This window comes from Rhinolophus ferrumequinum, chromosome 15, assembly GCF_004115265.2.
Source record: "Rhinolophus ferrumequinum isolate MPI-CBG mRhiFer1 chromosome 15, mRhiFer1_v1.p, whole genome shotgun sequence".
Lineage (NCBI taxonomy): Eukaryota > Metazoa > Chordata > Mammalia > Chiroptera > Rhinolophidae > Rhinolophus > Rhinolophus ferrumequinum.
The window spans coordinates 17,031,533-17,059,188 of NC_046298.1; the positions used below are offsets into that span (position 1 = coordinate 17,031,533).

Below are 27,656 nucleotides of genomic sequence, written 5' to 3' on the forward strand. Positions count from 1 at the left end.
AGTGTATAAAATTGTACCTAAGAAGGGACCATAAAACAATATTGAATTCTAGGTAAAAATTATGCTTGCTGAAGTGACTGGAGTGTAATATACCGATACTGTAACTTATTTTGAAATGCATTGACAAATAAGATGGATAGAGGGATATATGATAAAACAAATACAGCAAACTATTCATAGTAGGATCTAGGTGGTGGGTGCATAGTGCTCACTCTAGAACTCTTTCAACCTTTCTGCATGTTTCAAAATTTTCATTAAAATATTGGTGGGGGGAAAGATTGTTAAAGTTAGAGGTGGTTGCTCAAGAGAGGAAAAGCCCACTTTTCCAACAAAAACCCACATCTCCAATTTTGACAGCCGAAGAAAAAAAATAAATGTATGCAAAAAAGAAGGGGATGAGGTTCTTTTATAATATAAACTTGGTCTAAATAATCAGATATAAAGAAGAGCAATTATGTATGCCATGTTTGAGTCCAGAAGAGTTAAAGGGGACATGAAGACAAAGATTACAAATTGTAAAATGGTATCATGACTCACAGAAGCAGAGCTGGAAAAACCCATCTAATGAGCTAATCTAGGCTTTTGAGTCCTGGCCCTTCTAAACATGGTTAAGACTGAACATGACTAGCTGAGAGTAACTACCCTGTTTCCCCGAAAATAAGACCTAGCCGGACAATCAGCTCTAATGTGTCTTTTGGAGCAAAAATTAATATAAGACCCTGTCTTTTATATTATATTATATTATACCCAGTTTTATAGTAAAATAAGACCGGGTCTTATATTAATTTTTGCTCCAAAAGACGCATTAGAGTTAATTGTCTGGCTAGGTCTTATTTTCGGGGAAACATAAGAGCCCCACCTAGACCAGAAAGCATAAATATGCAAGGGCTCTTGATTTTGCTTTCTGTTCTCTTTAAAGATGACGAGCTGTTTGACAGCTCAGTGAAAATGCTCCAGGTGTGCAGATTTTGGATGCCAAAGAGAACCCGCTCCTTGAAGGTGAGCCACAGTTCTGGTTTTAGTTCTTTGCTTATTAAGAATAGGGTATGACAAGAGGTTCTTGGTTCAAGAGTTTGCCTCCTTCTTACAAGCACATGCCCCATCCGCAGGTGGGCTCTCAAAGGGTGCCTGCTGTAGTGAGGGTAAGAGGTTAAGGATGTGGCTGTTCTTTCCAGAGTTTTCTTCCTAAAGACTGCTCAGAGGCTGGTTAGTGCAGAACTGTCCCAGCCTGGGGAGAGCCGTTAATCACAGCAACATAGTACTTGAAGGACAAAGCGACTGCAGGAAATGGGCTAGCTCTAGTATAGTCATCCACATCCCATCCCAAAGAGCATCTCTCTTTTCTACACTGATCCCTCTCCCCCAAATCAATCTCTAGAACTAAAACCACCTCATGATCGTAAGACAGGACTTCAAACGTCTCAGAGCCCAGTTCCCCAACGTTTCCCATCCTGCCTCAGAGAGCGCCCCCGCCCAACCCCATTCACCTGCCTGCGCACCCCCTTGCCTCAGAGTCAACATCCACAGCACCGAGATGTTAAGATCTGCACCCAGTCAAGAGGCACACCCCCACTCATCAGACCTGGAGTCCCCAAATCCTCAGAGTTAGCACACTTCATCCCTCAAAGCAGGAGCATTCTTCCAATTCCTCAGACCTTTCAAATCTGGGGCCATATCCCCCCCCCAACGTGTCCCAGAGCCAGGTCCCTAACCCCATAGCCCTAATCTCGGCCACATTGCCCCTCTATTCGCTGTTTTAGTGGTTAGGGACCGCCAGGGCGCACTCCATACCATTGTCCGGACTCCTGCAGCGGGCGGGCAGGCGCGTGACCAGGGCAATAACGGCCACCCGGAGGGCAGTGGCGCGCGGGGAGAGGTGGGGCGGGGCCTGGAGGAGTGGGGCGGGGTCTGACACGCGGTGGGCGGTCTCGTGCGAGGCGACAGGTGAGCGGAGCAGGGATGGCTGAGCAGTGGGATCTGGATGAGGAGAGCATCCGCCGCCTGGGGGCGCTGACTTTGGAGCAGCCGGGTAGGGCCAGGCGGGGAGCTTGGGGTCTGAGGCTGAAGGGAGAAAATTGAGGTGGAGACGGGAACCAGGAACGGCGATGGAGGAGCGGTCCCTGAGGCGGGGGAGGGGTTATTGAGGGAGAAGGGGTACACTGAGGTGGAGGGGGATGAACTGAAGTCACCGGGGTGTCTGGTGAGGAGAGAGAGGAATTGAGGGAGAGGAGTGGAGTCTGAATTGGAGAAGGAGAAACAAGATTAACGGGACCTGGGGCGGGAACACAGAGCTGGACAGAGTTGGAACCAGTGGAAGGAAACCGAGCCCCAAGAGGGGCGTTGGTGGGGAAAAGGAAGTGCTGAGAAGGGCGTTTAGAGATCGGGATGCTATTGAGAAGGCAAGAAGGGCATTAATTTGGGCAGTTTCAGAAACTTCCAACCCAGGAGGGCAGGTTGGGGTGAAATGCTCATCGTCTAGTCTACATCTCGAGAATTTGGCCATTTCTTTAGTCCATCTGGATGTGTAGCCTCCTTTTAAGAGAGATTCAGAAAGGGGTCGGAAGTGAAAAGAATAGCAGCTGATCTCTTAAGGCGCTTAGGTCAGGGCCCCAAGCCCTGAGCAGGTCCTAGAGTAAAACAGACTGAGTGACTTCTGACCCCACCTTTGACCTGGGGTCTGTCTCACACAGCTTGCTTTCTGAGTTTCTAAGGAGTGAAAATGATGGCAGAGTCATCAGCATTCCTAATTCAATTGTTACCCTTCCTAAAGTCACTATATCATTAATGACAGGCTTTGTGTTAAATACTTTCCTTGCATTATCTAACCACTTAACAAGCCTATGAAGCAGATACTGTTATTGTTCCCATTTTACAGATGAATAAAATGAGGTTTAGACTTTTGCCCAAAGTAATGCAGCCAGGGTTTATTAACCGAGGACTCTGATTCCAGAGCCTGTGCTCTAATCATAATAAAAAGGTGCTTGCTTCCTTTCATACTTTTTATTTGTGGGATATGAAATAACTTGGTTTTATTTTATTTAAAAAATATTTAAAATTTATCAAAATAGTGCCTGTTAGTAACAGTCAAACATGAATGAACAAAGAAGATATTATTCTTTCCTTCCTCTTGAAATCTCCCCTCCACCCCCAACCAAAGATAATAGTTTGTTGTGTAGATAGATTGATGTAGATTATTTCAGGTTTATTTTTTCTTTTCCAAACTATTTTGAGCTTTCCTATTTTACAGGTTAGCTAAGAAAAGATTTATTGACTTACACAGTTTTACACCTTTCTTGGCTTTTTTTAAGAAAAAATATTGATTCAATTTGATTGGGGGGGAGGCACACACCCCTTCAATTCTCCAGCTTGAACAATATATGGCAGATTTTTTTGCTTGTTTTTGTTTCCTTGCTTGTTTTTGTTATAGGCATGGGAATAATAACATTAATTGAGCTCATCCTGACAATTCAAACAATACAAAAGTGTCTAATGCAAAAGAATATTCCTTCCTCTCTGTCCTTCAATATATTTTCCTGGGGCGGGCCCGTGGCTCAGGCTGTTGGAGCTCCAAGCTCCTAACTCCGAAGGCTGCTGGTTCAATTCCCACATGGGCCAGTGGGCTCTCAACCACAAGATTGCCGGTTCGATTCCTCGAATCCCGCAAGGGATGGTGGGCTCTGGCCCCTGCAACTGAGATTGAACACAGCACCTTGAGCTGAGCTCCCGGATGGCTCAGTTGGTTGGAGCGCATCCTCTCAACCACAGGTTGCCTGTTCGACTCCTGCAGGGATGGTGAGCTGCGCCCCCTGTAACTGGCAGCGGCAACTGGACCTAGAGCTGAGCTGCGCCCTCCACAACTAAGACTGAAAGGACAACAACTAGACTTGGAAAAAAAGTCCTGGAAGTACACACTGTTCCCCAATAAAGTCCTGTTCCCCTTCCCCAATAAAATCTTAAAAAATATATATATATATTTTTTCCATTACTTTATACAAACATACACATAGGTATCTTAAAAAAAAACAAAACCAAATGAGAACATATATATTATTTGGCAATTCACTTTTTTTACTTACAAATAAAACACGGATGTTTTTCAGTTAAATGAAAGCTGGTATATGCAGTATAAAATGCTTCTGTAAAAAAATCACAGTAGTCATGTTTGGGGGGACGCTTTTGCTCTGCACTTTTCTGTACTTTGGAATTTTCTGGTTATATAATAAGTGTTACTTTCTTTTTAATGTCCAAAGGGATAATCTTGAGGGGCAATTATAGACCTTTTTTGTTGTTTTCTTTGTTATACTTTGTACTAAAAAATTCCAGTAAACGTTTACATTGTCCTTTGTCATGTGGAAAATTTTTAACTTAAGATACTCAAGTTTATTTTTTCTTATGATTTGTGCTTTTCGTGTCTTATTTATGAAGTTTGTCCCTACACTGATGTAATAGGCTCCTGTATTTTTTTCTAAAAATTCTGCAGCTTTGCATCTCACATTAAGCCTAATCTATCTGGAGTTTATTTTTATGTATGATGTGTGATATGTTATAATTGTATTTTTTTATACTGATAGCCAGTTTTTCCAGAACCTATTTGTAGGTATCTCTGTCATATACCAAGTTCCTTTATAAATATGGGTCTATTTCTAGCCTCTCCATTCTGGTCCATTGTTCTGTTGGTCTATTCCTGCACCAATATCACATTTTTGTAATTATCATGGCTTAACAGTAAATTTTGATAACTGGTAAAGTCATCAGTTTACCTCCCTCTACCTTCCTCTCTTTACCTCCTCTTCCTCCTTTAAAATTGTCTGGGCTATTCTTGGCCCTTTATTTTCGTCTAAGGATTTTAGAATCAGCTTGTCAATTTTCATGAAAGCATTTTAAGTAGGGACGTGACCTGATCTAATGCTCATTTTTAAAACATTACGCTTACCCATTAGAACCCTGTTACAGTAGGCTGATAAGAGATAATGAAGGGCTTGGATTAGGAGGATGACAGTGGAGAGAAAAAGAAGTGAATGGAGTCAAGGTACGTTTTGTGGGCAGATGGGACAGGACTTACAAAGCAATTGAATGTGGGAAATGAGGAAAAGAAAAATTCAAAGATAACGCTTGGTCTTGGTTTAAGTTATTCCTGGGTAGATAGTGATGCCATTTATTAAGAGTGAGAGAGAACAAAGACTACAAAAAGATAGATTTGGGGAAAGGGAATCAAGAGAGCTGTTGTGAGCATGTTAAGTTTAAAATACCTATTAGACATTCAAATGTAAGATTTTTAGTAGGCAGCTGGATATATGAGTCTGGATGTCAGAGAAGAGATTAAGGTTAGAGAGATAAATTTTGGAGACATTAACAAATAGGTGATATTTAAAGCCACAGGACTGGATGAACTGGCCTAACTAGAGAATGTGGATGGAAAATAGAAGGAAGCTTAGATCGAGCCTTGGAGTATTTCAGTGTTTACAGGTTAGAGGAGGAGCATAGTGTCTTGGAATTTAAGAAAGGGTAGTGTATCAGGGAAGTAATTAATGGTCAGCTGTGCCGAATGCTATTGACAGGCTGAGCAAGTTAAATGCAGAGAAGTGTCTGTTAGATTTGTCAACGTGGAGCTCATTGGTGACTTTGACTAAAGCAATTTGGGGAGAAAAGGGAGGAGAGAAGCCAAATTGGAGTGGGATGAAAAGGGAACGATACATGAGGGAGAAAAGATAGTGAAGGTAAGAATATTTGCTGAGAAATTGGCTATAAAGGAGAATACAGAAGTTGAATGTTAGCTGGAAGATATAATGTGGGATCAAGAAATTTTTTAAAGATATGATGTACTTGATGTATATTTGTAGATTGATGATAATTATTTGGTAGAGAGGGAAAATATGTAATTATGTAATTTTTTTGCTTTAAAAATAATTCAGTTAATTTACTGTAAGGATAATATAATAATTGCACAGTAAAAATAAGTCTTGACCCCCTCCTCCCTGGCCTTGACTCTGTTCTTCTTCCCAAAGACAATTGCTGTTACCAATATCTTGGGTAGCTTTGAGAAATATTCTCTACATATATAAGCATATATCACTTATTACACAGAGGGCGCCAAAAAAACTTGTACACATTTTAAGAAAGAAAAAATTGTATTAAAATTGTAATACTCAATATATACCAATAACAAAAGATTAATACGAGGTGTATAAGAGGTGTGAAAATTAAGTTCGCAAACTTGTTGCAATGCTGCTGCTAACCTTTTTTGATAGTAGAGGGATTATTCGTTATGAATTTGTACCCACTGGACAAACAGCTAAGCATGTTTACTATTTGGACGTGCTGAAAAGGCTGAATGAAAAAGTTAGATGACCTGAAATTTTCGGCAACAATTCATGGCTCTTACATCATGACAATGCACCAGCTCACACAGCACTGTCTGAGAGGGAGTTTTTAGCCAGTAAACAAATAACTGTATTGGAACACCCTCCGTACTCACCTGATCTGGCCCCCAGTGACTTCTTTCTTTACCTGAAGATAAAGAAAACATTGAAAACAAAACATTTTGATGACATTGAGGACATCAAGGTTGATACCAAAACAGCTCTGATGGCCATTCCAGAAAAAGAGTTCCAAAATTGCTTTGAAGCGTAGACTAGGCGCTGGCGTCAGTGCATAGCTTCCCAAGGGGAGTACTTTGAAGGTGACCATAATGATATTCAGCAATGAGGTGTGTAGCACTTTTTCTAGAATGAGTTGGTGAACTTGTCTGACCGCAAACATTTTTTTGGGCACCCCCGGTACTAGGGCAATTCACAAATATATACAAGAGTAGAGACAACAGAATAATGAGATTCCATCCCCTACCTCAACAGTTATCATCAGTTCATGGCCAGGTTTTCATCTATACCACCCCTAACCCTCTGCACTGTTTATTTTGAATCAAATCCCAGGTATATGATTTAACCCATAAATATTTTAGTATGTATCTTCAAGAGGTAAAAACTTTTTTAAAAATCACATATAAAACCTAAAAATATTTAACAGTAATTTCTTTTTTCTTTTTTAATTTTTATTGGGAAATATTGGGGAACAGTGTGTTTCTCCAGGGCCCATCAGCTCCAAGTCATTGTCCTTCAATCTAGTTGTGGAGGGCACGGCTCAGCTCCAAGTCCAGTTGCCGTTTTTAATCTTTAGTTGCAGGGAACGCAGCCCACCATCCCATGTGGGAATTGAACCGGCAACCCTGTTGTTCAGAGCTCACACTCTAACCAACTGAGCCATCCGTCCAACCCAAACAGTAATTACTTAATATCATCAAATATCCAACTGGTTTTCTCATTTCCCCAACTGTCCTATAATTTTTTTAAATCAAGATCTACATAAAGTTTATTGCAATTGGTTGATATTTGTCTTAAGTAATACTCAAGCTATTGGTTCCCCCTTCTTTTTTCCTTGCATTTTCTATTGTTTATGAAGAAACTAGGTTATTTGTTCTGAATAATTTATTACAATCTGGATTTTTCTCATGATATTTTTAAGATGTTTAACATTTTCCCCTGTTTCTTGTATTCCCTATGAATTGGTAGCTAACTGAGGCTTGATCAGATTCAGGTTTGACTTTTTTGTTTGTTTTTTTGCAAGGCTACTTCACTGGTGATGTTTTATACTTCTGTTAGGAAGTTTATAATATCTGGTGTTCTTTTTGTGACATTATCAGCCATTGAATATGATTGCCTAGGATCCATTAATTTATTAGGGATTGCAAAATGATTATTTTCTAATTTTCTTTTTCATTTTCATTAGCTGTAATACTTCTATACAAAGAAATTTCCTTATATCAACTATTTGGTATCTTGATGTACAGTTTGTATAGAAAAGGCAGAATAAATGCTTGATTTTTTTCATCTTATTTACTGGTTTTTGGAAAAATGAGTTATTTCCTTAGCATCCTCCAAAGGTGACCAATGAGAGTTATTTTGTTTTCTTAATATCATAAACTCATGGATTTAGATGTTTTTGGTGTATTCCAATCCGTTGCAGTCATTATCATAACTGATGCTGAACTTGTCCCAACTTTGGTTAGTGGGAGATCTTTCAGGTTGACTTATGAGGCCTTTTTTGTTTTAAGTTTTATTTATTTGAAACTCTTTCATCATCATTATAAACAATTTTTATTAAAGATTATGAACTTAATTTCCAAGTGAGCTATAAATGGTTTTTTATAGAGAGATTACTTGATTTGTTGTTTTCATGAATAAAACATGTTTTTGCCCATTGGGGTTATGTAAACCATATATTAAAATTGGAAAATTATTCTGTTCCTCTTGACATCTGTGATGTGCAATGTTTGATTTATTTTCTGATCTATTTGTCTTTGCTCTCTTTATAAACATTAAAACCAAATGCATAACCTCTTAAGACCTGCACATCATATGAATCATAAAAGAACGTCTGTCCTTGTGGCAGTTTATCATTTGAATGATAATTATTGTTCCCTTTAAAAATGTTAAAATGTCTGCTCTTCAAAATAGACTCCAGTGAAAGGCATGAAAAGTGCTGCAGGGCGCTAATGAAAATCATAGTGGACCTTAGCTTTTGTCCCATGGTAACAGACTTTAACTGTATTAAGTTATTGCATACTACAGAGCTACCAATATGCTACCAGCCCTCCAAGTTGGGGAAAAAATTGTTTTTGCTTTTTTAAAATGTAATTCACATACTATAAAATTTAAAGTATGTAATTCAGTGTTACTTAGTGCATTGTGCAACCATTACCACTATCTAGTTCCAGAACATTTTCATCAGCCAAAAAGAAACCCCACACCCCTTTGGCAGTCACCCCTCATTTCCAGCTCCCCCCAGCCCCTAGCAACCACTAATCTGCTTTCTGTCTCTATGGATTTGCCTGTTCTGGTTATTTCATATAAATCAAATTATACAATACGTGCCCTTTCGTGTCTGGCTTCTTACACTTAGCATGATATTTTTAAGGTTCATCCATATTTTAGCATGTATGGGTAGTGTATTCCTTTTTAAAAAATTAACAGACTATACTTTTAAAGGCAGTTTTAGGTGTACAGAAAAATCGAGCAGAAAGTACAGAGAGTTTCATATATTCTTTCCCCCTCACATACTCGCCCATGTTCCACCACAGTTTCCCTTGTTATTTATATCTTTCTTAAAAAATAAATTTTATTGGGGAATATTGGGGAACAGTGTGCTTCTCCAGGGCCCATCAGCTCCAAGTTGTCCTTCAATCTAGTTGTGGAGGGAGCAGCTCAGCTCCAAGTACAGTTGCCGTTTTCAATCTTTAGTTGCAGGGGCCGCAGCCAGCCATCCTATAGAGGGAATTGAACTGGCAACCTTGTTGTAACCAACTGAGCTGTAACCAACCTCTGGCTGTAACCAACTGAGCCATCCAGCCACCCCTCTGGAAGCTCAGTGGCAGCCCGTTTTCTTCAATGTAGTTGTGGAGGGCGCAGCTCACTGGCCCACGTGGGAATTGAACCGGCAACCCTGTTGTTCGGAGCTCGAGCTCTAACCAACTAAGCCATCTGGCCGCCCTTGTTATTTATATCTTGCATTACTGTGGTATGTTTGTTATGATTGATGAAACATTAATACATTATTATTAACTATAGTCTATAGTTTACATTACCGTTCACTCTTTGTGTTGTATAGCCCTATGGGTTGTCATGTGCCCACTGTATCAAACGGAATAGTTTCCCTGCCCGAAAAATCCTCTGTGCTCACCTATTTACCCTTCCTTCCCTGTTGAACACCTGGCAACCACTGATCTTTTTACTGTTTTCAGAATGTCACATAGTTGGAATCATAGAGTATGTAACTTTTTCAGACTAGCTTCTTTCACTTAGCAATGTATTTGAGATTCCTCCATGTCTTTCCATGGCTTGGTAGCTCATTTCTTTTTATTACTGAATAATAATATTCCACTGTGTAGATGTACCATTGTTTGTTTATCCATTTACCTATTAAAGGACACCTTTGTAGCTTCTAAGTTTTGACAATTACGAACACAGCAGCTCTAAACATTCAAGTACTGGTTTCTGTGTGGACATAAAGTTTCAACTCACTTGAGAAAATACCAAAGTGCTAATTGCTAACTCATGTGGTAAGCTGTGTTTAGCTTTGTAAGAAACTGCCAAACTATCTTCCAAAGTGGCTACACCTTTGCATTCCCACTAGCAATGAATGAGAGTTCCTGTTGCCCCATGCTATGGTCTGAATATTTGTGTCCCCCGTCTGCCAATTCATATGTTGAAATCCTAACACCCATTGTGATGGTATTATGAGGTGGACTTTTGGGAGGTGATTAGGTCATGAGGGCAGAGCCTCATAAAAGAGAGCAATGGCCTTACAAAAGAGGACAGAAAGAAAGCTCCCTTGCCCTCTTCCACCATGGGAGGACACAGTGAGAAGTAGCTGGAAGAAGGCTTTCACCAGAAGCCAATCATGCTGGCGCCCTGATCTTGAACTTCCAGACTCCAGAACTGTGAGATATAAATGTTTGTTGTTTATAAGCCACGCAGTCTGTGGTATTTTGTTATAGCAACCCAAGCAGACTATAACCTCCTACATCCTTACCAACATTTGGCGTTGTCAGTGTTTTGGATTTTGGTTGTTCTAATAAGTGGGTAGTGCTATCTCGTTGTTTTAATTTGCAATTTCCTGATGACTTATGATGTTGAGCACCTTTTCATAGGTTTCGTTTGTTTTGCCATTTATATATCTTCTTTGGCAAGTTGTCTGTTCTGGTCTTTTGCCTATTTTTTTAACTGAGTCTTAAGAGTTCTTTGTATATTTTGGATACCAGTCCTTTTTTTAGATATGTGTTTTGCATGTATTTTCTTCCACTCTGTCTTGTTTTGTCATTCTCTTAATAGTGCCTTTTGCAGAGCAGAAGTTTTACATTTTAATGAAGTCCCACTTCTCAAATTTTTATTTCATGGTTCATGATTTTTAGTGTTGTATTAAAAACTTATTGCCAAAAACCAAGCTCACCTAGATTTTCTCCTGTGTTCTTTTAGAAGTATTATAATTTTGTATTTTGGATCCATTTTGAGTTAATTTTTTGTGGAAGTTGTGACGTCTGTGTCTAGATGCCTTTTTTTTTTTTTTTTAGCCTGTGGATATTCCGTTTTTTTAGTACTATTTATTGAAAGACAATGTTTTTTTCCACTGAATTACCTTTGCTTCTTTGTCAAAGATCAGTGGGCTATATTTGTGTGGGTCTATTTCTGGGCTCTCTAATTCTATCCATTGATCTATTTGTCTTTTTTCCCCCCAACACCACATTCTATTGATTATTATAGCTCTATAGTACGATTTGAGGTTACATAGTATCAGTCCTCTGACTTTGTTTTTCTTCTTCAGTGTTGTATTGGATATTCTGGGTGTTTTGTGTTTCCACATAAACTTTAGAATCAGTTTGTTGATATCTACAAAATATTAGGTTGGTGCAAAAGTAATTGCGGTTTAAAAGGTTAAAATTCCAAAAACCACAATTACTTTTGCACCAACCTAATAACTTGCTGGAACATCATGCCTTCTTATGGCTAATATTCCACTGTATGGATATATATCACTGTTGGTTTATCTAGTCATCCTCTGATGGACATTTGGGTTGTTTTCACATTTTAGAGATTGTAAACAATGCTTCTATGAACATTTGTGTACAACTTCTTTTTTGAATACATTTTCAATTATTGGGCATATACCTGGGAGTGGAATTGCTGTGTTATATGGTAAATTCTATATTTAACTTATTGAAGAACTGCCAAACTGTTTTCCGCAGTGGGTGTACCATTTTACATTCCCTCCAGATGTATGAGGATTCCAATTTCTCTACATCCTCACCAATGGTAATAATTTTTCTTCCTTTTTAATATTTTAATTATAGCCATCCTAGAGGGTATGAAGTGGTATCTCACTGAGGTTTTGATTTATGTTTCCCTAATAACTAACGATGTTGAGTATCTTTTCATGGGTTTGTTGGCCATTTGTATATCTTTGGAGAAATGTCTATTCAAATCTTTTACCCATTTATTAGCTGTTTATTTGGGCGGGGGGGAGTTGTAGGAATTCTTTATATAGTCTAAATATTAATCCCTCATCAGATATATGATTTGAGTTTTGACAAACATATTTACCCATGTAACCAACATCCCAATGAAGGAATAGAACATGTTTATTATCCCAGAAAGTTCCCTCCTGGTTTTTCCAGTCAATTCCCTCCCCCTAAAGTCAGTTACTGTCCTGATTTCTACCACCATGGATTGTTTTGCCTGTTCTTGAATTTCATATAACTAGAAGCATACAGTATATACTCTCGTGTCTGGCGTCTTTCAATATAATGTTTTGGATGTTGTGTGCATCGTTCTTTTATATTCCTGAGTACTATTCCATTATGTGACTGTATTCTACTTCATTTTTTTAATCTTAAAAAAAGTCTTCCTTCCCATATATTTATTTTAAGACATTCTCTACTTAAAAAAAAATAGGTAAAGTATACGTAACATAGAACTTACCATTTTAAGTGTTTAGTTCAGTGGCATTAAGTACATTCACATTGTTTTGCAACTATCACCATCCATATGCAGAGCTTTTTCATCTTCCCAGACTAAAACTCTGTACTCTTTAAACAATAACTCCCTATTCCCACCTACCATCAGCCCCTGGCAACCACCATGCTACTTTCTGTCTCTATGACTTTGGCTATCCTAGGTACCTCATATAAATGGAACCATACAATACTTGTCCCATTGTGCCTCACTTATTTCATTTAGTATAATGTCTTCAGGGTTCATCTATGTTGTAGCGTATGTCAGAATTTTCTTCCTTTTTAAGGCTGAATAAAATTTCACTGTATGTATATACCACATTTTGTTTATCCATTCACCCATCAATGAACATTTGCGTTTTGTCCACCTTTTGGCTATTATGAATAATGCTGCTATGAATGCGGGTGTACAAATGTCTGTTGAGTCTTTGCTTTCAATTTTTTTGGATATAGACCTAGAAGTGGAATTGTTCTATTGTTTGTTTGGTTGTTTTTGTTCTGGTCTTTATTTCTGAAATGCCCTTTTATTTTTATTATTTCTTGAGTTCTGGCTTCTCTATTTTCAAATCTTCCTTTTCTTTCCAATAATCTTTCCTAAGTTTTCTAATTCTAATTTATATTTTCCAGCAACTCTCAAACTTTTTGGTCTCAGGATTCCTTTACACTCTTAAAAATTACTGAGGACTTCAAAGAGCTTTTAGTAATGTGGACTATATTTACTAATATTTACCCTATTAGAAATTGAAACTGAGAAAAATTAAAAATATTTATTTATTAACTCATTAAAAGGTAACACTAACATACCCATTATATGTTAACGTAAATAATATTTTTGAAAAATAACTATATTTTCCAAAATAAAAATAAAATTAGTGAGAAGAATGGAATTATTTTATATAGAAATCTTTTTAATGTCTTAGTTGAAGACAGCCAGATCTCATATCTGCTTCTGTAGTAAATCTGTTATGGTATGTTGTTTTACCATAACATTAGAAACATTAGAAAACTTACAAAACAATATATATGTAATTGGAACAGGAAGGAGTATTTTCATAGCGTTTTAAGGTAATTGTGGATATTCTTCACTGATGTGACATTAAAACTGGGCAAATGGTAATTTCTTAAAGTTTAGTTGTATGTAGAATCTAAAACTTTATCAATGAACTTTTTGCACTCTGTTACATTAAAATCTATTGGTATATCTTGCATGTAAATGGATCTTTTACCCATGCGTGATTTTGTAACATCAGGCATTGGTCATTTGAAAAATATTAACTCACTGAGTTATATAGATCTTCCAAATGTTGGTAAATTTCATTATATAACATTTAAAAATCGTGTTTGTTAATATTATCACCAATCTCATTTTAAAAATCTTTAAGTATTGGGAAACTGTCAAGGTCATGGTGGCAGATACAAGTTTTCCAAAATTTCTGCTTAGAAGCTCAAATGTTATAATTGACAATAATTACTATCAGTTGTTTTCTTGAAATGACAGGCTCACTTTGTTTATTTTTAAGAAAATTTCTGCCAAATATCAGGTCTGAAGAACCACAGTTTGTCCGGTTTTTTCAACTAAAAATGGTGTTCCATGAAAAAGTAGCTAGTTCAGCTGGCATCTCAAAATTTACACAAGTGTTTTTTCTCAAGACATCCACTATACTTCAGTATCAGGCAGAAGTACTTCATGCACACTTCCCATTTAGTCACACAATATAAAAAAGACATGTACTCAACGGTCAAGATTTAATAAAATTAGCCATTTTTACTGCTTTTTCAAGGGCATTTTTAAGTGTAACTGGCTTCTTTAAAAAAAGGGCAAGCATACACTGGTGAAGAATACAGTGACCATGAATGAAGCTTGATGCTACTGCCTTGATTCACCCTAAGGCCCCAGTAGTTTTTGCTTTTGCTCCATAATTGCAAAAGTCAACACAGTGAAAATCTAATTAACATTTTAATATTATTATGAAATAATTTTTTAAATAGTTTTGATTTTGTGGCCCCCAATACATGTCTCAAGGACGTCCAGGTGTCTAGGGACCCATACTTTGAGAACTGCTGCATTTTGTTACAATATCTTTTGCTTGTTTGGAAATATTAAGTTTACAATTTTAATTTATTTTGTGGATGTAACTTTCTGTAGTGCTTTCATTCTTTAGGGATGTTATTGTGTTCCTTTTTCTTTTAATAACCTCATATAAAATTTGACTGTAATTCTTTTCTGTGGCTGTTTAAGTGCAGTAAATTTTCCTATACTTTTAGATGAGAAGGGTGGGTAGAATAGCTTTCCTAGTTTTAAGGTTTTGGAAATACCTCTTCTGTTGTGTTCACAAAGTACTGAAAAAAATATGCTTCCTGAGGTCTGCCATCTTTGCTTCCCTCCCACACGTGTATATGGACTTTCCCTTTCCTTGAATCTGTTTCTCTGTCCCATTCAATGTGGACTCTACTCCCACTAATTTCTCCCTGGTGTGGGTATTGTCTTGAAAGGGATCTTCAGTTTATTATTTTTTAGAATTTATAGGGTTCAGACTGCTCCAGCACCTTAAGACCTTATTTTAATACAGTCCCCTGGCACTCACTTACAAATTGGATCCTGCAGAACCTCCTTCCAGTTTTGATTGTTATTCTGTTTGGCCCATCACACACTTGCCAGTGAGTTCCTATTGACAATTTTGAGATTCTCCTCTTTTCAGTGCTGTTAGAAGTTTAGTTGACACATCAATGTATCTATCTACACAGTTACACACACACACACACACACACACACACACACACACACACAGTAACACTTTCCCCTCACTTAATGTCTTGGAGATCTTTCCATATGAGCATCTACAAACTGACCTCATTCTTTTTAATGACTGCATAACATTCAGTAACACATACGTATATACATCACTCACCATGTGTCTGGTATATTCTCAGTTTTGTACATATATTCGTTTAATCCTACAGCACCTTATGAATTAAGTACAGTGATTATTTTCATTTAATGGATGAGGAAACTAATGCACAGAGAAGTTAAACAACTTGTACAGGGTCACAGATGTAGTACATTATCCATTATATCAATATATTGTTATTTAAGATATCTAGTTCTACTCTCCTGCTGATGGACCCTTTGACAGTTTTCTTCCTTTCTTTCTTTCTTTCTTCTTTTTTTAACTATCCTAAAACCTTTCTGCAACTGAATCCTTGTAGTATAATATATATTATATATCCTGGCAAAATGTTGTATTATCTATAGGGCTATATCATTGCAGTGTGATATCTGAATTTCTTTTAAAATTTGTTTTGAGAACTTTTGGCGACTTTTACTACATCCTTCAGGATAATTAGAGAAACCCAAGGGTTCTGTAAAACCAAGGTTTGGTATGACTGTATTAGACTGGATTGCTGCTTTTAAAAGGAAGATCTGATCTTATGAGCCTTGGATGGAGGGCCTTTCACAGATGGGATACGGGAGGAGGCTGGCCTATTGTCACTGACTCTGCTGTTATCCAGGCAGAGGTCATAATATATCTACTGATGATCTCTTTTCAGAACTGGTGGAGTCTCTTTCATTGCAGGGATCTTATGCTGGAAAAATCCATTCCATTGGTGATGCCTTCCGAAATTTTAAAAACCTCCGGTCCTTAGATTTATCAAGAAATTTGATCACTAGCCTGAAGGTAAGTTCTGTATTCTATGCCCAGCCAGTTCAGCCTAATTTACTTATTTTTTGATGGAAAGAAATAAGAGATCGATAATGTCAGCCTGAGGAATATAGGATCTTCCTTTTAAATATTTCTAAACTAAATTTTATTCTTTACTGTAAAATTCTTTCAACTTTGCTCTATGTTTGAAATTTTTTATTATAAAATATTGGGGAAAATTTCTTTTCTACTGAAGGAAAACTGTATTAAACTATCGCAAGGTGATAGTACAGATTTTAACGTGTGCAAAAAAAAGGAGGAGCACTAATAAAAGTACAGATTCTTAGCCCCTACTCTGAGGGAGATTCTGAGTTAGTAAGGTCTGAGGTGGGCTTAGGACATACCCAGGGAATTCTGATGATGTTGGTACATGGAAGACACATGAAAAACCCTGGACTGGCTTGTACTGTGGATGTTTTCAAGGAGGAGGAGGAAATGGTGATCTTGAAAACAAAGAAAAATTACCAGGGCAGGGGATGGTAGAGCAGCGGGCAGTGTAGGAAATTAGGCAGGGGCAGGAGTGAGCAGAATGTGCGAGGCCTAGTAAACACATATCCAGAGCTCTACAGGCGTAAGCATGCATACACAGAGAGGGAAGTTTTGTTTTCTTTTTGGTAGACCCCCAAATGGTGCTTCTTCCACATGTTCCCGTTTCGCCCAGGTATGTCCCTATCTTGATAAAGCCCTTCTTTGCAAGACCGAAGAAGGTGAAAGACTCTCAGATGCTAGATGTACGATTAATTCATGATCTCCTGGATTACTCTGCCGATTTTGTACTCCTTAGAAGATATTTGTTCAACAACACAAGACAGACCCAACTCAAGGTCTAAAAGTAAGGGCCCTCAAAAAAACAAGCCCAAGCAAGATCAAATTTCCAACTACCATAGGACTCTAAAACTCTAAAACAGCAGAAACTCTAGGGCTTTAGACTACTTGATAGCACCCATTTGTATTTGGCCCATCAGATTCAGAAAGCATTAGTTCAGAGTTGCTTAGGTCTCCTTTTTTCAAATATAGTTTTATTTGTTTCCTCTCTTTCAGGCTAAAGACTTTGAGTGAACATTGCTGTAATTTGTTTTTATGAGCTCTTTCTTTTCATTTCTACAAAATGGGTAAAAAAAACTGTTGTGAAGATTAACCAAATTAGCATATGTAATTACATATAACATATGTGAGACTCCTGGTACAGTACTTGGTACATAGGAAGCATTTAGTAAATGTTAGTTTTCTCTTTTTTTTCCATCTATGATTTATCTGCATATATTTATCTCTAGCCACTCTGAATCATTTTAGTTAGTTTTCCCAGGGGGAAAATGTTTTGTGATTATTTCTGGTGTAACTTTGGGGAATATATGAAGTCATGCCAACTGGGGAAAGTGAGAGGATGTTAGAAGTCATTTCCTTGACTTTTTCACTAACGGACATTAACAGATGACTGGAGCTGGGACAGTAGACACATTTAAGGACAGTCCTAATGGTGTACTGCCCCCAGGGGCCAAAGGCACTGATAACTGTTCTAACCACCAGCCCTTTCACAATATAAAAGTTAATGGAATTGGAAAAAGCCAGAAAGAAATGCATCAAAGAGTAAAAGGGTTCCATTTGGAAAGGTTTTGTATATATCTTTGAGTTTTCTAAATTTCCTGCAATAAGAAAATGGCAATTTTAAATGAGGGAAGAATAAAAACATTATTTCATAAGTACACGATAGAAAATAATTTCACCTTTCTGAAATAACTCTCAATGACAGAGTTCCTTTGGTGGTAAGCATTTTTACTACTAAAAGTATATGATTATACATATATATATATATATATATATATATATATATATATATATATATACATGTTTCGAAGTATTGTCCTGAAATTTAGTGTTGGGCAAAAGCAGCTAGCTAGCCCAACACATGAAAATTACGATGATCTTCAGCAGTACTGTAGGTTTCAGCATAGGAGGAAGATTGTGGCTTTTCCTATGAGTTTCCCAGCCCTCATCCTATTGTTGCCAGATAAAGGAAGGGTGGGTTGCTCAATCCACAGAAAGAGAACTGAGGAAGGAAGAACTTGGTGGTGTGGTGGCAGTAACTCTGAAAGGGGAAACAAGGACAGGAGGGATTCCAGACTGGTCCAGAAGGGAAGACCTGGAGAGAGCATTGTTTTGTTTTATATAATCCATTAACCCTAAAAGTGAAGCACTGAGATATAAGGACACAACACACACACACACACACACACACACACACACACACACACACTTTTTTTTTTTAACCATGCCCCCCTCTTCTCCCCCAGAACCATCTCTTTGCCTGCCTCCCTTCCTCTTGTAAATCAAGGAATGTTCTATTTAACAGATAGAACTTTCACTACCTATGGGCTGCAGTATCCTTATTCTCAGGCAACTAAATGGGAGTTTCAACCCTGCCTTTCTCCTGGATGACTTGGGTTACATGTTTAAAGATGGAAAGTAATATATATATATATATATATATATATATATATATATATATATATATATTTTTTTTTTTTTTTTTAATAATATATATTTTTTCCCCACCTTTATTTGTGAGATTCCTAGTCCCTTTCAATGTGCAGTTTCATAATGTGGTCTTTTCTTTACAGGGTATTCAGTATTTATGTTCACTCCAAGACCTGAATTTATATTATAACAACATTCCTTCATTACTGGAGGTGTCCCGTCTACAGCCTTTACCCTTCCTCAAAGAACTAGATTTGAGACTCAATCCTGTTGTCCGGAAAGATACAGATTATAGGCTCTTTGCTGTGTATACACTACAAACTCTGGAGAAACTGGGTGAGACCCTCCTCCCCTGTTCCTTGCCCCAGAATCTCACTTTAAACCAGCTGCCTCCTTACCTTTTGGATGTTGGCCCAGATTGTGCACTGGCAGGATATATTTGTTTATTAGTCAATATTTATGTAATTCTTTTGTTGGCAGGATGTATGACGAGTCTTTAATTGTTTATTGAATGACAATCTATGATTTTATCAGTTACTTCCAGCTTTAGTTTTCTTCAGTTGATGGTTTCACCACCACTTCCTCCCCAACAAAAAGTTTCCAGGTTGAAGATTTATTTTTCCAGGTTCCCTAACTTTGCAACTGTATTAGCATTAGAAAATGAATACAACAAATCTTTGGGGCTCAGTTGGCAGGGAACAAGAAATATTCCTTCAAATGAGCTAGTCTGTATTTCTTTATAATTTTGTTGTTGGGCATACATTTATTGATATAAAATTCGATTTCACATGCCCCTGGGAAAGTTATTGTAGGGAAACTAAGTGAAGTCTTCCAGAAACGGAGTAACTTTCAGCTTTATGATTGGGTCATTTGGATTGTTTGCTGCCTGGGCTCTCCTTTCCTGCAGGGGTAGTTACACCTATATGGCAATTGTTGCTATGGTATCGAGTAGTCTCCCTGAGTTACTACTTGCTCCAGTGACAACATAATAGCATTATTTTGCAACCTGTCTCTAACAAAAGATAAGACTGGTCTTTGGTTTTTACTCTGTGAATATGGTTTTCTGATTCACTGCTGTTTACTCCAAAAAAGAAACATGTTCAGATCACGGTTTTTGCCCCCAGATGACAGAGCCGTACGAGAAAGTGAGAGAAAAGCTGCCAGGCTGCATTTTAGTCAGTTGGGCAACAGTGAAAATTTTCTTTTAGAGGTGGAAAAAAGGTAAGAAGACTCTGCAAAAATGTTTTAGTTTGATTCTCTGGACTTAGAGAGTAGTGAATTCCTGCTTAACTTTCCTCCTTTTTCAGCAGAAATCTCCACAAGTTGTAAGAATCCTCAGATCAGAAATAAAAGTATATATTCAACATATTGTTGTTTATCTTGGATGAGAATCTGGCCCTCAGTGGGAACGTTCCTGCTTTGTTAAACTATTGGGTCTGCTTTGGATATAACTGTTGTAAATTCTGTAAAGTCGTTCAAAGCTTATAGATAGATATACTGTGAGATAATTTGTCATCCATAAATGTTTACATACCCTTTCTTGGTAGAGTTATAAATCAGTACCTAGTCTTTTCCTATTGAATTAGGAAAATTAGTTACCATGGGCAGGGTTATTAGAGATAAATTTGTTAAAGGATGATAAGAGAAATATTTCTCTATAAAACCAAAAGCAAACAGACATTGAAGCTCTAACGTATCTGAGTGGTAGATTTTTCTACTCTTTGATATTAAACTCCTGTCAAAATAAGGTACCGTATCTTCTACCCCAAAATGCACGCTTTTTTTAAAGTAGCTTTATTATTTTTGAAAAATAGAAGTCAATTACAAGCAATTTAAATAATACAGAAAAGTACAGTTGAAAAATGTCAAAATCACCCCATATTCTGCTACTAAGAGTTAACTACTAGCAATATTTGGTATACATCCTTCCAGACATCTGTGTACCTATAGACACATGTAGATATATCTCTTAATACTTTTTTCTGAAGATAAAAGTAATGCATGTTTATTGTTGAGAATTTGAAAAGTACACACAATAAAACAAGGAATAAAATAGTGAGTCATAATCCCACTACCCAGAAATAAACACTAGTTATATTATGGTAAATATCCTTTTAGTCTTAGATATATGTATGTGTGTATGTTTATATATAATAATATTATTATTATTTAATAGTATATAGCATGTAACTCTATTAAAAATTAATAAATACATATTTACTTTACAGTAATTGCTTCCTCTACATACTATTTTAAATTTAATGTCATGAACATATCTCCATAATTTTATTCTTTCCCCAAATGAGTTTTTTATTTGTTTGCTTGTTTATTACCTTTCCCCTCCACTAGAACATAAGCTCCCAGAGAGCAAAGACCTTGCTTGTTTTGTTTATAAAGTATCCCTAGTGCCTAGAACAGTGTCTGGCACATATAAGGTGCTAAGCAATAATTTGTTGAATGATGAATGAATGAATGAATGAAGTCAATGCCTCTTGACCTGAGATCCTTCTTTTTTCCAGTGACTTTGCCTATCTCTGCTCTGAATCTATTATATTAATATGTTTTATAATATGACCCTCAGAGAACATCCTTACTTCCCTATTTTCTTTTTAGTTCTCTGTTTTTAAAGTCAGGTGTATTGAGGTTAATTTATATAAAGTTCATTCTGCAGTAGAATGAAATAGGATGCTTCTAAAAAATTATTTATATATATTTTGTAAACTAATTACCATTTTAAATGCATTAGGATACTCAGTTTACTATAGAAATACAGATAGGAATTAATGTATAACCGAATAAACTTTCTAGTAAGGCAAATAATTAGTGCCATCATATTTCTATTATCATATAATGATTGCAAAACCAGGGGTAAAATGTTACTCAAGTGCCCAGTATTATTTTACAAGCTCTCCAACCTTGGGTTAAAGTTTTTTTTAAGCCTTTCTGAGTCCCAGTTACCCAGTCTATAAAGTGGAGATAATAGATAATAGGGGAGCTTTTATGACTAAATGAAATGGTGGGTGTAAAGTGCCCGGCTCATAGTCTAGTTGTCTGTGCTTACTGTACTTCCCAATCTGACTAGAGGACATCAGTCACGTGCAAACACCTGTCTTTCTTGTCTGTTTTCTATCTAATGCTATAGTTGTCTCCACTATACTTCTTGGCAGCAGAACCTTCCATTCTGTGTCCTGAGTTTTTTAATTCAAAAGAAATTATCTTATTCCTTCAATCATTCAGACCTAAATTTGTGTCAAGAAAACAGAGTGTCTAAGTTCTGAATTTTCTGGCTTTCATACCCTAAAGGCTGAACGATAGCATCCTTCTCTCTCCTATTCCCAGTAAAAATGTGATTTAAAAAAATGGCTTTAAAGGAAATATTTGTGAAATTAATATGTTCTAGAGCATTTTGAAATGTGGTCACCATCAATTAGTGTTTCCTAAATAGCATTTACTGGTGATCTCAGAAGGCTTCTTTCGAGTTTTAAATAAATTATTCTATGTGGCAGCTCTAGGGAGAAGACAATGAAAAACTGTGTGACAGATGAGCACTCTGCATCAAAAGTCAATGCTGATGTTGATAACAGGATTGAAACTGGTAAATTTTCTCTCTCTGATCTCAAATGATTAAAACTCTGTTTCAGCTTTTGTGGTCAATGTGGAGCAGGATGAAGACAGGATAGTTTGAGAAATAACATAGATTTGAAACAAATACAAGACTTACTGGCTCTGTTTTTCCTCCTTTCTCTCACTGCTAGAAGGGCCCTATTGATTGAACAGGCCTAAACCAGAACCCATCAAAGCACAAGCTGTACTCAGAGTTCAATTTCATTTGTATCATTTTACATCATTAGTACATTCTGAAAATCTCATTGCCAGTCCTCACGGACCCCTTAGCATTGCTAAGGTGATTTATTCATCAGCCAGAGACTCATGACTCATCTACATCAATGCAGCCCACATCCTGGGCCTTCTGGGATTCCCTCCTTGGCAGCTACACAATCTCCTGTGTTTGTGCTGTACTGCTGGAGAGTGTTGCCTATAAACATTGTGAGTAATCTGGTTTGATTAAAGTGGTTATGCCACATTAATGGTTGTGCCACAGGCTAGCAGATAGCTTTCTACTTGAGAAATTGCAACGCAATGGACCCTTATGGATTCACCTGGCACTCATCAGATAACCTTTTATTTGAGAAAACTTTCTTCTGTGTGGAGACCTCTGTCCCTTTCAAGGATCTATTGAATTATATACAAACTCTAAAAGCCAATCCTTAAAATCCCAGCAATAATTTTAATAGATTGACTGTGTAGTTTAGACATTAAGTTTATATTAATTAAGTTTTAGTTTTAGACATCAGTTTATAACATACAGTATTTTATTTTCCTGACTTCTTATCTACCCAGGACTCTCTTCTTTCTCTACTCTTTGCCCTTGTTGATCTCATCTATTTCCACAGCATGCTTTATTTCCTCCCTGTAGGTGATTCTTAAATATATTGATCATTTATTGACAGGTCATTTTCATAGTATTTCATGGTAAAATAAACCATAGTGAGGTATGGTTTTTACTTTCCTTTCTTGGAAGTCTCATAGACCATGCCTTGCTTTATTTCATTTTAAATAGCATTTTTTATGTTTCAAAATTGAGGAGATTTTATTGTAATAATTTTGGAAAATATTGAAAAGCATGAAGAATAACAATTTAATCCCTCATAAGCCTATTTCCTAAAGAGAATCCCAGTTGATTTGGTATGACAGCTTCCCTGTCATTTTTCTAGGTACAAGCATTTATATATTCATTCCCAGAAAGACAAAGATATGTTAAAGCATAGTTTGCCTTTTTGTAGGAACTGAATTAAACTTGATTTATGTCATATTACATCATTAGCACATACAAAGATTCACTCGATGAATTCAAATGTTTTCAAAGTACACAATCTCTACTGAGAATCAACTGCTTTACTTGACACAGGACCCAAGCTCCAGCTGTTGCCTGGATTTTTTTTTTTAACATGAAATCAATTTTGCTATTTTGAAACGTTAAACAGCTTTGCTCTCCACTGAAAATTGTTTGTGCTCGATCCCTGGAGAGTGTTGGCCTGTAAGCACTGTTGGTAATTCAATATGACTAAAGTGGTTATTCCATGTTAATGGTACTGTCACAGGCTAGGAGAAAACTTTCTGGACAACAGTTCACTAGCTCCATTGTTCAAAACTCCTTTCTCACCAATCATTTAGAGTAAATAGGCAGGGAAATTCCACTGTCTTGGATCCTCATCTTATCCTCCGAGCAACATAATCTTTGTTTCTTTCAAAGGTTCCTCTCCCTTTCCTCATGCCCCTAAAATAAGCATACCTGGCTATGTCTTCAGACTCTCTTCTTTCTCTACTCTTTGCCCTTATTGATCTCATCTATTTCCACAGCTTGCTTTATTTCCTCCCTGTAGTTGACTCTTAAACATATCGTCTAGCTTTGACAACCTATACCAGTCTCTTTCTGCACCAGTCCCCCATTTCTGTTGACCAACTAGTAATATACACTCGGAATCACCACTGGATATCTCTCCAGCCCCTCAAGGTAAACACGTTAAAAAACCAAACGAACCACTTTCCTCCAGCCCTAAACAGCCCCTAGCGTTTCATCAGCGTTACCACCACTTTACCGTTACTCAGGCTCAGAGCCTTAGTGCTTGATGTTGCTTCCTTCTCCCCTGAAGCCCGGCTGAACGTTCATACTCTATAGTATGATCCCCAATTGGCAAGCCTGCCTTTCCCTTTCCGAATAGTCTCTTAACAGGCATGCTTGACAGCTCTCATTTACTGAGTGTAAACTCTGGGCCAGCCCTGTGCATTATCTCATTTAATCCTCAAAACAAACTTGAAGGTGGTTATAATTATCCTTGTTTTACAGGTGAGGAAACTGAGACCCAAAGAGATGAAATAACTTGCTCTAGTTATACAGTAAGTGGCAGAGCTGGGATGCAAACTCTGGTCCATCTGTCACCAAAGTCCCCTTAACCATTACACCCTGCTGCCTCCCAGTCTCTTCTTCCTTTAGTTTATTTTGTACTTTCCTGTCAGATTAATTCTCTTAAAACTCAGCTGTGATCATTACACTTGCCTGATCAAAAACTTCCATGGCTCCCACTCACCTACTAAATTAAGACTCCTTAATCTGACATACAAGTCTCCCCTAAGCAATGCTACAGTTTATCACTTCAGCCTAACCTCTGAAACCTTATCTCTTATTTCTCAACTACAATGTCCAGTGTTTGAATCAAACTAAACCACTCCCTCCTCCTCAAATAGCTCTTCCTTTCTCCCTCCTCTGCCCCTGAACTAATGCTGTCTTTTCTGCTTAGAATGCTTTAATCAAAATCCTACTCTTTCTTTATGACCCAACTCAAAGTCCATTCTTTTTAGTGAAACTTCTTTGATTTCTCAATAAAAAAATTTTTCCTTTTTTTTTTTTTTTTTATAAACCCACGTAACTTATCTTCTGGTTTATATACTCTGGAAATAGTATATTTTACTCTGTGAATATTGTTTTTAGATGCATAAAATTTTAAATTTTTAATGAAGTCCATTTTTTGTTGTTGTTACTTTGCCTTTGGTGTCACATCCCAGATATTGCCAAATCCAATGTGATGAAGCATTTCCTCTGTTTTCTTATAAGAGTTTTATAGTTTTAGGTCATACATTAAGGTCTTTGATCCATTCTAATTTTTATATGTGGCGTTAGGAAAGGATCCAACTTCATTCTCTTGTATGAAGGGTAGGGCATGGGTAGCTGCCAGTGTGCTAAGAGCTAAAATTGACCAAAGTTAACACACCAATTTACTTTCCAAGCTTTTCCCTGGAAGTTGCAAGCCTTCAATAGGCTCCAGAATTCCAGAATAATTATATCAGGTAGATACTACCAGTGCAGTTGTTTTCTAGATGGGAGTCAGATGCAGCATGCTTCCTTCTCCACCATCTTTCCTCGTCTCCATAGTTTTGCCTTTTCCAGAAAGTCATATAGTTGGAATCATACTATGTAGCCTTTTCAAATTAGCTTCTTTATTTAGTAATATGTATTTAAGTTTCCTTCAGGTCTTTTCATGGCTTGATAGCTCCTTTTTTTTTAGTGCTGAATAATATTCCATTGTCTGTACCATGTTTATTCATTCACCTACTGAAGGACATCTGGTTGCTTCCAAACTTTGGCAATTATGAAAAAAGCTGCTATAAACATCCATGTGCAGGTAGACATAAATTTTCAACTTTTTTGGATAAATACCCAAGTGTTTAGTTATGTAAGAAACTGCCACCTGTCACCCAATACAATCTGCTTTTTAAAATATATTTTTATTTACTGAGACTTTTAAATTGAAGTTTCTCAAACTGGATTCATATTCTCAGAGTTTATGAGAATATTGAGTTTGAGAAACACTGATGTGGATGGCCTCATGCTATAGAATCTCAGAGTGTGCTAGGAGCAGATGGAGAAAGCTTTTGTGGTAGATGTGGAAACAAAGCCATTCGCCCTGGGATGGCCTGACAGGAGGACATCGTGGCTGATGAGATTGGTGAGAACAGCTGTGTGAAAGTGGTAATGAGCATTGCAAGTCATGGAGACAGTTGAGTGACGATACGATTTGGGCAGAAGATTTGTGTTGGGTGGAAAAGGTCAGATTATTGGAGAGCAATGAATGCCTTACTGAAGATAACTTACATGTATCCTGTAGCCTACGCATATAGTACACATATACTTTGTGTGTTGAAAGGAGCCCTGCTTTCTCTTTTAGCCAAGTCCTTTTGCCTTTAAAGAGAATAATACCTAAAATGTACTGATCTAATAAATATCTTATTTTTAAATAGCAAAGAAAAATTCACCAGTCCCCCTCAGTGGCTCATTCCTGAGTCTAACAGATGCGTCATTGTCTTCTTTATAACTCACTGAAATCCATCCCATTTCAACCTGGTGCTCCTTGTCTTCTCTGGGTTGAGCCATGATGGTATTTTAGTTGGATAAAATTCAGGATTGGAATAGCAGAGACCTCCCCAAATAGTGGCCAGCAATTAATTTCTCTCTCATAAAGAAATGCACATGTTGGCAGTCTAGAGCTTTTATTGGGGGGTGTTCTAAGCAGTGAATGATGGATATCATGGGCAGCAACGGGCAATCTGCCACAGTGAAAATTAGAGCAATTCTGCAAACAAGGGGATACGTACTGGACAGATGCTGTGTTAGACGTTAGGCATGTAAGGAAATGAAACAACAGTGTCAAATCTTCAGATACTCCCAGTCCAGAGAGATTTATCACAGCTGACTAGGTACAAGTGAGGCTGAGACAGGAGTTTGAGTGTGGCAGAAAGAAAGAACGATAGTGGATAGGCAACAGCAGTTTGTATTGACTGGGGGCCTAGAAAAAGCTTTCACAATAGAGGAAACGTAAATCAGGCATTCAAATAGAATTCCGTGGGCAGAGTTGGGCATTCAATGCAGAGAGAACAGCAGGAGCAAATACAGGGGTGACAGATTTGGAGACTTATTCCGTTTGTGACTGGAGCTAAGGTGCTAGACTAAAAGCTAAGTGGCAAAGGGCCTCTTTAGTAACCATTTTCATTTTATTGTCTTGAAAATGGTAACAAGGATGGTTTAGAAGGGAGGCATGCTTAAATGTGTGATTTAGGGAGATAATTCAAGCTAGAGTTTAGTTGGCAGCAACTGGAGGCAGTTGTCCAGATGGGAGACAATGAGGGCCTGCATGACGTAAGGCAGTAATATGAAGAAGTGTGAATGCAAATGAGGAAGTACAGATCGATTAAATCCTCGAGGATATGAGAAGAAAACCTGGAACTAAAACATTAAGTATTTTTACCTGCAATGTTTTGCTAGGGAGTTCAAACTTCAGAAGAGTTGAATATCTGAATAAAAGATA

General features: G+C 37.3%; 1 protein-coding gene across 2 annotated transcripts in view; it reads left to right on the plus strand.

Moving 5' to 3' along the window:
• Positions 1-1,959: 1,959 nt before the first annotated feature.
• The window catches only part of LRRC36 (leucine rich repeat containing 36), a 56,040-nt gene continuing 30,343 nt past the window's right edge, over positions 1,960-27,656 (plus strand). The window contains exons 1-5 of one of the 2 annotated variants that reach the window (XM_033128082.1): positions 1,960-2,029; positions 16,109-16,236; positions 18,879-19,071; positions 19,860-19,956; positions 22,242-22,330. In XM_033128082.1, the coding sequence (XP_032983973.1) occupies positions 1,960-2,029; positions 16,109-16,236; positions 18,879-19,071; positions 19,860-19,956; positions 22,242-22,330 (577 nt within the window). Of the gene's footprint in view, positions 2,030-16,108; positions 16,237-18,878; positions 19,072-19,740; positions 19,957-22,241; positions 22,331-27,656 lie in introns of those variants that run through there. The other variant, XM_033128080.1, reaches the window with a different exon arrangement.